Here is a 14,267-nt window from a genome sequence, read left to right on the forward strand (position 1 = left end):
TCTTTTTTTAAATTATGTTTTAGTTATTTAATTTTTTTGGCCATGCCTTGTGGGATCTTAGTTCCCCGACCAGGGATTGAACCCAGGCCCTTGTCAGTGAAAGCGTGGAGTCTTAACCACTGGACCGTGCCAGGGAACACCCCTCCCACCTCCCACCACCTCTTGAAGTCACCCTTTTGCTCTTTACGTCATTGGCTCTCATGTTTACTCCATACAACTCTTTCTATAATGGAACAGTAGGATATGAAGGGGAAGGGAGAAACATTGCTTGTCGCTGAAGTACTGAAAACAAGCTAGCTCGGAAAGTGCAGTATTGGGGAATGACATCAATTTTTAATGTGTTCTATTTGGAACCACATTGCTTAAGGTAGTACAAAATTTATGGGAGCCAGCGGACAATCTGTTCTTGTTCCATGCTCAATAAGAAATATGAGGACATTTAGGCTTCCTTATAAACTGAAGGATATTAAAATGAATATTTGATATTCCCTGTATTATTTATAAGTGTATATTTTCTCAGCCAAATGATTTTTTTTTTAAGAAGATGGTTTCTCTTCTGATTTATTATACTTTACATGCATTCATTTTAATGGAGAAAATACATGGATGACTACCCAGGAACTTGTAACTGTTGCTAGATTCTGTGGTCTGCATTGAATATTAAAACCAATCCGCTTATCTTCCCAGCTTCATAATAAACAATAAGGACACCTTCTTCAGCAATGCTACTCGAAGCAGGATAGTCTATCACATGCTGCAGCACACCAAATATGAAAATGGAATATCAAAAGTGGGTAAGAACACTAATTAAAAACATACTATGGAATTTACTTTTACTGATTACACTCAGAAGTATTTTTTAACAACTGAAGCTTTGCCTTCCTGCATTAGATATAAGGATATAATTCAGTGAACAAACTCTAAACATTGTATTTTTCAGCCTTTCAATGAAAGAAAACAAAATAAAACAAACAAAAAACTTTTTCAAGGGCACTTGGCAATGTGTATCAAAATGTGAAATGTGCAAAAACTTTGGAACAGAAATTTTATTTCTAGAAATTTATCCCAAAGAAATAATCAGACTTTTGAATAACAATATATGTAGAAATTTGTTCATTGTGGCTTTGTAAACAAAGAATAGAATAGAATAATACTGGAGATACTTTAGCTGTCCATTAGGCTATATGCACATAATGCATCCATTAAAAATGATGTAATTTTATTCACTCTTAACTCAAATGTATTCAGCATCTATTATACACTATATATTATGGAAAGTATATGACACAGACCCTTTACTCATGGAGATTGAAAATTAGTATCAGTTCTCTATTTACTGACTTCAAAAGATATCCGTAAAGCATTATTAAGTGGAAAAAAACCAGATTACAAAACTGTAAATTTAATGTGTAATCCCATTTTCTAAACAAAAAAAAGAAAAAAAACTAGAATTTATATGAAACATTTTAGAGATTATCTCTGAGAGGTGAGATTACAGCTAATTTTAAATTTCTAAATGTCTCTGTTGTTTGAATGTTTAGCAGTATGCTACAACATGTCTGATGCAAAAGAAAACAGAAAGTTTCACCTGGGAAAATTAAGTAAAATTGCAAAGTTTACACAGAGCAGAGCAGAAAGCAACAGGTAACAAATGAGCTGGCCGTTTGTTAGTGTGAAAAATACAATATGGCTGAAGAAATAAAATGTTAGTCATGTTCTAAAATTCCTTCAAATAAAAAAGTTGATAGCCAGTGGAAACTTGTACCAATATCTACTGATTTGCATTCAAATAGATTACCACATTAATAAAATGAACTATGTTTCAAGTCATCCAAAGAGGAATGTTCAGACTTTGGTTCTCTTCTGATTAATAATTCATTTATTACTGAGCAGTCAAAATAATTAATTTAAAAACTAAATCCTTATAAAAAATTTGACACTTAATCAGAAGTTTTCTAAACAAGAAATAAAGGTAGAGAAATCCAGAATGTAAACTACAAATGTGTCTAAATGATAGCACTATGTGCTTATGTAGTCTTTAAAAAATAAAATTGACATTTAAATGATTGTAAAGATAGCATGCCCTTTGTCAAACATGCAATAAACACAAATAAAATTTAAAAATCCCTACATTCAATTTTCACTGTACCAAATTAGTACTGAATATATATACATATACATCTCATAATTAGAATCGTGCAATGTTTACAATTTTCTGTCCTTTTTGAAATTACCATTATGAGTAGTTTCTCAAGCCCTTTAGTATGTCTGAAAACATTATTTTAAATAGCTGTACAATATTCTATTGTAAGCATTCATCAAATCACAGTCATTTACCAAGCACTTATATAATTGATTGAACCATAATAATGAAACAATCACCCAATTTTGGATGTACAATTATTTCTAATTCTTTAGTAATATAAATAATATTGCAATGAAAATTGCTCTTCATAAGAGTTTTCCAAATATCTAGTCTTCCCAGAACTATATGAGAGAGTCCATTTCACTACACTCTCATTGGGATGGAAGAGATTTTAAGAAGGGTCACATATCGTTATTTATTCTCTTTGGATCAGTATTAAAGAATTAAAGATTTCTCAATACCAATCTCCTTTGAGACATTTTGAGGAGTGGGGAATTCCTCTGCTTCCTTGACCAAATTTTGTTTTGAGTAAAAAAAAAAAGTTGTTCCAGGCTCATGTGCCCCCAAATAAGTGGGTATTAAAATCCCCACATTTCATGATATGGCAAAGTGCCACATGTTGGCACCTTGCAAACCCTCACTGTCCTCATAGGTGATATGGCTATGGAAGTCATTTGGGTTATTTTGTTTTTAAATTAATTTATTTTCCCAAGTATTATGTAGGTTGCTTCAGAGAGAAGTCTTCAATTAAACTAACTCAGGAACTGTTCTTTTCTTCTTTTTCCAGGTATCTGTAAACTTATAAACAATGGCTCATATATAGCAGCTTTTCCCCCACATGAGGTAATTTTGAAATACGATTTCCATTTTAAAAAAATGTTTCTCCTGCTCAATGCTTGATCTCATTTTTTTTTCCACTTAAGTCTAGCTGCCTTATTCCCAGAGGGTTCAACCAGTGAGTGGCCTTGGACCTTTCTGAGACCCCGTGATAATCTGTTGCTGCACACTGGCTCCTGTGCTCCAGAACCCTTCTGCAGTTTGCCCTGTACCAGGAATCCCACCCTCAGAGGGAACTCATGGACATTGCTCAGCCACTCTGACCAGACATAGATAGCCCTCTGCTCCAGCACAGTTCCATGCTTGACTCAGCTTGGGATTTACACAGCTTCCAAACAGGGCAGGTTCTGGTCTGTGCCTACTACTTTGGGATACCTGAAAACCTAAGACAAACCCAACCCAAAAATCTACACCCCATTATTAACTTGATTTTCTGCCAGATTATTACCTGTCTTCTAGTTTTAAGTAGGTCATGTTGTGGTAACTCTATCTGCCGAGCCATGAATGACATGTGAATCAGTTTTAAACTCCCTCCCAATACACACACATACAATATTCTTTTTAAGGCAGTTTTACATTTCAAAATAAGAACAGGGTCTTTAGAGGTTTAATGTGTGTGTTTTCAAAGCCCATCAGTCTTCTTTTTTTAAAGGCTGAGAACTCATAGGACATAACCCTTATACCTGAGGAATTCACAGTCTAGTATAACTCATAAAGATAAAATGTTTTGAGCACTTCCTCTCTGGTAAACGTTTCATATGAACTATCTCATTTAACCTTTGCAACAACCCTTTGAGATAGGCAATAATATTAACTCTGTTTTATAGATAGATCATTGAGGCAGAGAAAGGTTAAGTATTAAAGGCACGGGTTTGAGCCCAGAAAGCCAGACTCCAATGCTTCTATTCATTATGGCATACCTACTTATATTAGGAATAGAAATAATGATAACAGATAATGTGTTAGAGTGTTTTGTGCAACAGGTCCTGTGCATGGATTTTCCCACTCATCTGACAATAATTTTGGAGGGGAGATATTATTATTTTTCCATTGCAGAGATGCAGAAGCAAGGTGCAGAGAAATTAAACACCATGTCAAATACGACCTAGTCAGTAAGTGGTAAACTGTTGAAAGTGGCAAACCTGAGTCCCTGGGAGAGCTTCTGTAGCACAGGAAGGTTTGTTTTGTTCTCTAAGTAATTTTGTTTACCTAACTAGTCTGTGTTCTGACAGTTTATTTGACAGTTTCTTGTGTGAAATTTGGAACCTATTGGGAATAGGTTGTAAATAATAGTCATTTTCCCATTTATTCTTATAATTTGGTAGAAGTACTAGTATATGGTATACATACACAAAACGACTGGAAAACAATATTGTTGAAGTACAAGTAATGAAAACAAAGCAGCAAGTCAATAAAATGGACTCAGGAATTTCCTATCGATTTTAAAGACTACTACTTGAAGAAAGAAAAACAAGACTTATTTAGAGGAAAATGGAGTCAGTGGCACTGACTATAATTTGAATAAGAACACTCACAGTTTAGACCTCCTTCTTCCTCAATGCAGGCGTATTATTAGGATCGGTCTCACACTTTTCACCCACAGTTGAGATTTATTTTTTACTTACAAAAGAGACAGTAGCTAGAGGGGAGAAAGATATATGTCCAGTGAAATTTGGCATGACAAAGAAGAAAGAAAGGGAAGAAGGGGAATATATATATGAGAAAGAGTTTGCCTAAAATATTGATAGAATTGATAATCCCATCAATTATGAATAGCGGAGACAGAAGAAAAGTGTGTCAGTTGGAGGAAGGGGCCGATCATGGAGGTGGTGGGGATCACTGAGTGTACATAGTCCTCTGAAAAGGGATGAGAATCCATGGGTGGGCAAGAGTCAGAACATTATGGTTGATTGAGGTTACTGAGCTGAGTCAGAACAGTGAGGTACTAAGGATCTAAAGCTTAGAGCCTAAAACTCAGGAAATGCCTATGTCTGACCACTGAGGCTGGGAAGGAAAGTCATGTATTTTAGGATTATCAGGAATGCATGAAAGAAACCTGAGATTTTGGTTCACCTTCCCTTACCTTCCCAATCTCAGGGCAGGCTACCTTAACTAGTCAGTCCAGTTTCACAAGCAAACAAACTTTTCTCAAGTGGATGTCTTAGAATCTTGATCTTTACTTTCATCTCCTTAGCTTCCAATCTTTAGGGTTTAAACACTTTGGGCTCCCTTAGGGAAGACTGCTCTTCCACCCTTACCTAATTAATTTATCTATTTTCTTAGAAAGCCAGAGGCAAAGTCCATATGTGTCTCTCATTTCAGCCTTGAGGCACCTACAGACCATGATTCAAGGTGCCATCTTTCTTCATAGGAACTCACAGCCCTGGTTGTCTGGAACCATTCAGATGATAGTTTTGCACTGTTCAATGGCCACAATATAGCAAACACCTAAAATTAACTGACATTATTTTTGTACTTCTTATGTGGCTGGCACTTTATAGCTATTCTCCAAGGGGGCCCTCACAAGATCCCTCTGTATTGGTATCATTAATACTTATTCTTATCCCCATCATTTAGGTGAGGTAACTGAGGCATAATTCCACTTGTTTTAAATTTCCATCAAACATTTCATAACAGTAGAATCACATATTAGAGTGAGCAGAGGGGCTTTGTCAAATCCTGTGTCCTAAGTTTTGATTCAGAAAATAAAAAGTCACTATATCTGTTGTCATTTTTTTAAATTATAAAAGCAGAGCAGTTCAGCCTTCAGGGAACACGTTCCTCTAAAAGGCATATATATGCTATGTTTCTGAAATTGCAACCCATATGACAGATTTTTGAGGGGGACATAAAGAATTGGAAAACATGCTTCCATTTTTGGAATATCTAATCTGAAGTAAATTTTACGGATTTCAAAACATGAATAACACCGGAGACAGGCCTCTTATACTTAAAATTTTTTTATTGAAATATAGTTGATTTACAATATTATGTCAGTTTCATGTGGACAGCATAGTGATTCTTTTGGGGGGGGTCTATATTTGCTGAATGAACATTGACTCTTTCCCTTAGCTTCTATAAATGAAATAAATATTTTCTGGTACTGGATCGCTTCTCAAAGCAGAATAATGCTCAATTTCTGAACTGAAGATTACAACAATTTCTCTCAATGATAATGAAGATATTGTGTTTATTACAAGACCTTGGGTTCCAAACAATGAAACCTAAAGCTTACTTTAAGTGAAAGGGATCTCATTGGTTTAAAAAAGGAATTTAAGAAAGAATTTTTAAGGAACTATCAGAATATTTTCAATGAAAGATAGATATATAAATGCATTTACTACTTCACTCCAGTGATGGGCTTATGTTTATAACTTCTGAAGCTTTCAGTAAGTTATTAAATTATTCCGTAAGGAAATAAAGCAAAAACAATTCCTATTAGTTCAAATTTCACTAAAAGAATAGATATCAATTCATCTTATTTTATTTGTTTCAGGGAGCCTACAAGAGTAGCCAGCCCATCAAAACCCATGGACCTCAGAATAACAGACATCTATTATATGAGCGCTGGGCACGCTGGGGAATGTGGTACAAGCATCAGCCCCTGGATTTAATCAGGTATTGGGGATGGATTGATAACGGAAGACATATTATGCTATTTTGTTATCCTTTTCTTATTATTTTATTTACCCACCAAATCATCTGTATTAGTTAGGGTGTGATTAAGAAAAAAGAAGCCATTATATGTCTTTTCAATGAAAGGAACTTAATTTAGGGAATCAGTAGCACAGGGGATGGGAAAGCTGAGAAATCAAACAGAAATGTGAGGCAACCAGCGATTAAGAACAGCAGAAAATTGCTAACAACCCTTAAAGCTGGAGGGAAAATGAGATGGAGTATATTTCAGACCTTACTACCTGAGCCGTTGGGCAAGAGCTATGCCATCCATGAGTAGGACTACCTGCAGAAAAGTGAAGTGTTGAGAGTCGAGCCACAGAGAATAATGGAGCCATAACAAACTATGACTGCTCTGGAGACAGCCCTGAGGACGGCCAGGAGAGGAGGAAAGATATGGGCTCTTCCCTTCCTTCCACCTTTGAGACTTCCAGTACCTCCTCGTGTAACTTACCAGCAGCAATTTATAAGTGAATCTATATAATCTACTTTTCCGTGAAAACAAATCCAAAGAGGAAAAGGCAGAAAATGGATCTAAGAGCAAAGAGAAAAATGGCCAACATAGCATCTATGCATGTATTTATCCTTCAACAAATACTTAGTGAGTGTCTATTCTATTCCAGGAGGTATATCCTAGTAAATAACTGCTCTCAACTTGAATTAGTCTTGAAATAGTGTTATATTCATGATTTATTTTATTTTGATGGAGAATAATTTGTTCTTATTTTTAAAAATCAGGAAATATATATTAAAAAGGACTTAAGTCCCCAGATAACTAGAAATATTTATAAAGTAAAATAAAAAAAGAGCATTCATATTATAAGGTTATATATGTTGATATTTTGAGCTGTTTATGAAATATAAATATCAAGAATAACTCATAACTGTATCAGTCATTTTCCCAATAGGAAACTGATAGAACTGATAGAATAGAAGAAGTATTTGAAGAGAAGTTAACAATAGAATTTAATATGCAGAAGTGTAAATAGGATCAAGGGAGCCAACAGATGATAATGAAACTTCCAGGGACTGGCAAAAGCTGGAAGCCATTACCAGACCTAGACTCGAAGGGGCAAAGGGAGAGAGCAGTTGGCAGAACTTGTTAAAAGCTATAATCATAGAAGAAGAAAGTCAGGGTAATAAAAAATACCCCACGTCTCTTATCCCTCCTTGTGATCTCCTGCTGGTACCTTCAGCTGGCCAATGAGCCTATCAGGAAGCAAGAAGAAGGAAGGAGCATAGGTGATACTATGCACAGAGGTGAGCCTCCTGGGCACATAGCAGGAAGGAAGAGGGTAGAACGTGGAATGGATGTACAAAGCATACTATCCAACACCACACCATTTTTATCTCAAACATTAAGTACTTGGGTATATCCAAAATCAAGATGCTTTGATTCTAATTCAATCATGACAAATTATCAGAGTCTTATTTATGCAGGTTAAAGAATAATTGTTTTAGAGATACATGAATACAGTGAGATGTGCTAATTCACAAAACCATATTTAATAGGAATTAAAGTGAAGTTGGGATTTTCAAGCAAGCATTTCAGTGTCAACAGTTCTCGTATCTATAGGAGACATTGCTATTGCTGCCTCAGGTAATTTCAGCAAGCAACCTTTATTTTCAATAAATAGGGTGATTCAGCTGCTATGACCAATTCTCTGGGTGTTGACTCAGAAGGGAAGTTTTGCTTATGAAAATCACGTATTTTGTGTTCAAGTGGCTAAGGGGAGAGATGTGATGAGGGACCCACCCAAGATGAAGGCCATAAAAGAGTATAGATGGCATTTCAACAGGTGCCTGCTCTCTAGGAACTTGCTTGTTACCAAAACTGAGATGGCGATGAGGCATTCAGGTTAAACTATACAATCTTGTACATAGCATTTTGTACAAGACCCAGTTCTCTACAATGAGTAGGAAGATTGCCTTAAAATCTGTGACTTTTTAATTATTTGGAGTTACATTGTTCTTAAGACTAGACAATTTTGAGGACGTGAGCCTCTTATTGTGTGGTTTCCTGTCCATAGTGAGAGAAAGAGGGTGTCCTGGAATCGGAGTTTTTTAAATATACTTGTGTCACAGATGACGGACACCCACAGGCAAGGCCTGTATTCTCTCCTGCTGAAAAAGGCAGTTCAGTAATAGTGGATGAAAAGTGAGGGACTATCAATTCATTTTATTTTTTGTAAACAACCATTCCTGAACATGTGTTTGTGTTTTGTTTTCATTTTAAGAATAGACTCAAACATTTAGTAGCCAATGCCTATCTTCGTTTCAATCTGTTTTTCCGTGGGAAATACTGGAATCTGGAAAGAATACATTTAAAAAATGGTCAACTACAAAACCTGCTTAACAAAATAGCTGTGTGTTTTTATTTTCAATGTTTTTCAATAGGCACCAGAAGGCTTTAAATTTAAAAACTAAATGAAATGATTCTCTCTAAAAGAGGTCAACTTAACATTTGTTTTTATAATAGAAGTCTTTTATGATAGAAGTTATTTCAGCAGCAGAATCCTATCATCAAATGAAATGTCACATAGTATACCAGTATATAAAACATGAAAAGAAAGTGACTGTGGGTGAAGTGTGATGGGGTGACACCAATAGCAACCCCCTGTTCCTCCTTGCCCTGTCATGGTTTTAAAGAAATTTAAGGAACACCTAGAGATCCTAAAAGATTGTAACTTCCCACGTTCTAGGTTAAGGACATTTTCATTAGCCTTCTTTGCCTGGAACTAGCTTCTTCTCATGAAACAGATCTGAAATCTGCTGTAACTTAGATAATTATACTCCTGTCAAATAACATTATTGCTCCTCTTAACCTTCAACAATGTATGATTTAAAATCTTGGTATAATGCTCTCCGTATAAGGGGGGTCTGTCTGGGCAGTCCTTTATAGTCATCGTTATAAAAATGTTAGTAATATGTACCAAAACCCTACTCCACCCCACAGAAGAACACTTGTTTAAAGGAACAAGTGGCCATATTAGAATACCTGTTAATATTATAAGCTTCGTCTCAAAGTAGAACACTGCCAGTATGTAAGAAATGAATAGATTATTGATCTGTCTCCTAGGAGAAATAAATGAAAAAACAAAAAAATTAGATAAATAATGCTCAGTGGAGGACGGCTCCACGTCTACACTTGGTAGAATACGCACAAATTTTAGTTGGCACAATACAGAGAATGGAGTAGAAAGAATGATTTTCAGAGAGAGAAGTCTTGTTAAGGAAAAACAATTAACAAGAGAATTTTCTTCCCAGCAAGAATTTTTGCCCAGAGAGGTATTCCCAAATGAACTGTAAAACACCAATCTTTAAAACTAGTGCTGGGACAAACACCAGTACAGAATTCAAGAAATTATTATTTCTTACCAGAGCTTTATAAACTGTGACAGTTACTATTGGCAGTAGATTCGGTGAAGAAAGAACAACTGAGTGGTCATTAGAACTGCCTTATTCATCTGCTACTTCCATATAAATTATGTTAATAAGCTGAAGGGAAATAAAATGCATTCATTCCCTTCACTTCTTTCAATAAAACACTTCCTGTGGTGGGTGCCAATGAAACAGGACACAGGTCCACTTTCAAGCAGCTTGCATTCTGATGGGGAGGGAGAGGAATAGGGGAGTGACAGGTAATTGTCATAAAGTTTTACAAGTTTAAGACACTGAAACATGGGTGAAGGGAATGTGAGAGCAAGAGCAGGGGCGTCTAACCCAGATTTGAAGTGAAATCAGGGCAGGCTTCCCGGGAGAAGTGATATAAAGTACAGGATAAGTACAAGCCAGACAGGAGAAGAGGGTGAAATGTAATATTCCAAAGTGAGGGAACAGCATTAACCAAGGAAAGAATCATGTGCTCCAGGAACAGCAGAGTTGAACTTTGTTGAGGAAGATGTGTGACACAGTTGTGCAGATTGTGTCTGGCATAAGGGAGTGTGGCCAAGGGTGCAGATGGAGACAGAAATCAAGTCTGCTTTCAGCAGCTACCTAGAGGGAGATGTTTTTCTAATTTACGCCAAAGCAATATGGTTTAGCACAGCTTTGTGTAAGGAAAACAAAAAGGGGTTCTACTAGGAGGATGAAGAAAAGCAAGACCTGGCTTACAAAAAGAAAGAAATAAACACATTTTATAAAATTGCTCCTATAATGACAATGTTTAATGATAAACAATATCACCATTATTGGATTCATTAACAAGCAAGACTATTAAGATACCCCAGATGGAGCGCAGGAGGAACTGAGCCATTATAGTCAATTGTCCATCTGAGATTGACTAGGTGCGACATCAGTATTTGTAGTGTCACTTATGTTGCCTTAAGCTAAGGATTTGCTTTCTCATGCAGGCTATACTTTGGTGAGAAGATTGGGCTATACTTTGCTTGGCTGGGGTGGTATACTGGAATGCTGATTCCTGCAGCTATTGTTGGCTTGTGTGTTTTCTTCTATGGAATATTAACAATGAATGCAAGTCAAGTAAGGTAAGCTATTAACAGACTTATTAAAAAAATTTAGCCTTTCTCTTGATTGGATGAAAGCTTTATAGTAATGCTGACTATAAAAGCAAGTTATGGTACTAAATTTATTTGCTTGTTTTTGTTTTTGCAGGGGAGAAGCACTATAAAAATGTCATTTCTATATTTTTATACGCAAAGTCTCTTGGATAAGTTCTAAGACTTTTTCTCTTTATGCCAAATTTCTCTTTCTAGTGTATCCCACATAATCAATAATTCAGCAATGCAACAGACAGTTCTATATAATTTAAATTTGCATAGTATTTTGTAGTCTGGAATGCTGTCTCAATACATTAATTCAAATAATTATAATAGCTACAGTTCTTTAAACACTTAAGATATACAAAGACCGTCCAAATATATTGTTTCATTTTATGCAACTTTCACTACCACCTTTGGAGATGAGTATTCCTTTTAGCAGATGAGGGAACCTTACATAGTTAAAGATGTCTAAACAAAATATTCATACCACATAAATCCTACCCTAAGTAGTCTCCTCTCATGAGAACATAAAATCACTTTCTACTTTCTTCTTACTCTCTATGAGAATAGATTTATGAAAGATTTTAGCATCAACTTAAGATATCAAAATGGTAGTAAAATAAGATTTGAGAAATATCAAACATTTATAAGAATGGTGATTTTTCTGTTAAAGTTTAAATGACTCAAGATTTGGATATAGGAACAATAGATTATTATTCAGCAGAGGTAAAAGTCACATTAAAGAATTAAATGAGTTAAAGAATTAATTGAAGAATCCTCTTAACAGCATGTTCTATTTACTATACCACAAGGATTTCATCAAGTTCAACCTTGTATGATGCAATTCAAAATATGAAAAAGTACTTTTCCCCTCCTTAAAATAAAGCTCAGTACTTTTTTCCCTTTTGGTCCATCTTTTAACCATGGCCTTGCTACTGGGTAGTAATCATGACAGTTAATGGGACCATAAAATGCATTTCCTTGAATTTTCTTTATCTATATATATGTGCACATGTATTTGTATAACAATTTTGCCTAAAAGCAAAATATTTTCATTGTCCCAGGGTTGAATCCTATTCCATAACCAAATTCCTTGATTTGATATCTCAGAATCCCCTTGTTCTTCATGAAGGCCAAATGGTAATTAGCATGAAAACAAAGAAACACTTACTGTTCAAAATTTCACCTAGTGACAAGTTTATTTCAGAGTTTTGCAAACTCACTACCGCTCTGGAAGGCAGCATCTTCCTGGACAAACATGTGCCCACTGGAAATATTCATCCCCCTTTGGGCATTTCTTTATATGATGTTGAATCAGTAACCTCTGAAGCTGAGAAGTGAGATGTAATTTGGAGTTACAGTGTCTTGAAAATAAAAACACTATTTTTTTTTTTTTTTTTTTTACTACTTCTCTATTCTCTATGAGTTTGGCTCTTTTTTTTTTTTTTTTTTCTTTTTTAAGAGTTCACATATAAAGTGATACCATACAGTGTTTTTCTTTTCTATCTGGCTTATCTCACTTAGTGTAATACCCTCAAAGCCCATGTTGTCACAAGTTGCAAGATTTCCTTCTTTCTCATGGCTGGATACTCTTCTATTTTGTGTGTGCGTGAGTGTGTGTATGTGTGTGTGTGTGTGTGTATCCCAAATCTTCTTTATCCATTCCTCTGCTGATGGACACAAGTTGTTTACTTATCTTGGCTATTGTGAGTAATGGTGCAAAAACATGGGAATGCATATACCTCTTCAAGATCCTGTTTTCATTTCCTTTGGATATATACCCCGAAGTGGAATTGCTGGATTATATGGTGGTTCTATTTTTAATTTTTTAAGGAACTTCCATATTGTTTTCCATAGTAGCTGCACCAATTTACATTTCCATCAACTATGCACAAGGGTTCACTTTTCTCCACATCCTCACCAACACGGGTTTTTTTGTTTTTTGTTGTTGTTGTTTTTGGCAGTGGAAGTGTGGAGTCCTAACCACTGGACTGCCAGGGAATTTACTATTTCTTGTCTTTTGGATAATAGCCACCCTAACAGGTATGAGGTAATATATCATTGTGGTTTTGATTTACATTTCCCTGGTGATTAGTGTTGTTGATCACTTTTTTATGTACCTGTTGGTTTATGTATATTCTTTGAAAGAATGTCTATTCAGTTTCTCTGCCTATTTTTTAATCAGATTTTTTTTTTGCTATTGAGTTGTATGAGTTCTTTATATATTTTAGATTTTAACCCTGTATCAGATATATGATTTGCAAATATTTTCTCCCATTTGGTAGATTCCCTTTTTTAAAATATTTATTTATTTATTTATTATTTGGCTGTGTCGGGTCTTAGTTGCGGCACACAGGACCTTTTAGTTGTGGCATGCGAACTCTTAGTTGCGGCATGTGGAATCTAGTTCCCTGACCAGGGATCGAACCTGGGCCCCCTGCATTGGGAGCTGGGAGTCTTAGCCACTGGACCACCAGGGAAGTCCCCTGGTAGATTGCCTTTTAATTTTGTCGATAGCTTCCTTCGCTGTGCCGAAGCTTTGTAGCTTGATATAGTCACTCTTGATTATTTTTGCTTTTGTTGCCTTTGTTTTTGGTGTCAAATCCTAAAAATCATTGCCAAGATTGACTTCATAGTTTTACAGGTTCAGGTTTTTAATTTACATCTTTAATCTATTTTGGGTTAATTTTTGTGTATGGTGGAAGATACAGCTGTAGGTTCATTCTTTTACATGTGGATATCCAGTTTTCCCACCACCATTTATTGAAGAGACTATCCTTTCCCCATTGAGTATACTTGGCTTTTTGTCGAAAGTTGACCATATATACATGGGCTTATTTATGGTTTCTCTATTCTGTTCCATTGGTCTGTGTATCTGTTTTTATGCCACTATGTACTCTTTTGATTACTATAGCTTTATAATATTGTTTGAAGTCATGGGGTGTGATGCCTCCAGCTTTGTTCTTTCTCAAGATTGCTTTGGCTATTTGGGATTTTTGTGGTTTCATAAAAATGTTAGGATAGGTTTTTCTATTTCTGTGAAAATACCATTGAAATTCTGATAGAGATTGCATTTAATCTGTAGATCTTTGGGGATAGTATGGACA

General features: G+C 35.5%; 1 protein-coding gene across 1 annotated transcript in view; it reads left to right on the forward strand.

Moving 5' to 3' along the window:
• ANO3 (anoctamin 3) overlaps positions 1–14,267 on the forward strand; it is a 200,359-nt gene that overhangs the window by 107,360 nt on the left and 78,732 nt on the right. The window contains exons 8-11 of the mRNA XM_036861881.1: positions 688–794; positions 2,934–2,989; positions 6,480–6,601; positions 11,011–11,145. Coding sequence (XP_036717776.1) covers positions 688–794; positions 2,934–2,989; positions 6,480–6,601; positions 11,011–11,145 — 420 coding nt within the window. The remainder of the gene's footprint in view (positions 1–687; positions 795–2,933; positions 2,990–6,479; positions 6,602–11,010; positions 11,146–14,267) is intronic.

Source organism: Balaenoptera musculus, chromosome 8, assembly GCF_009873245.2.
Source record: "Balaenoptera musculus isolate JJ_BM4_2016_0621 chromosome 8, mBalMus1.pri.v3, whole genome shotgun sequence".
Taxonomy (NCBI): Eukaryota; Metazoa; Chordata; class Mammalia; order Artiodactyla; family Balaenopteridae; genus Balaenoptera; species Balaenoptera musculus.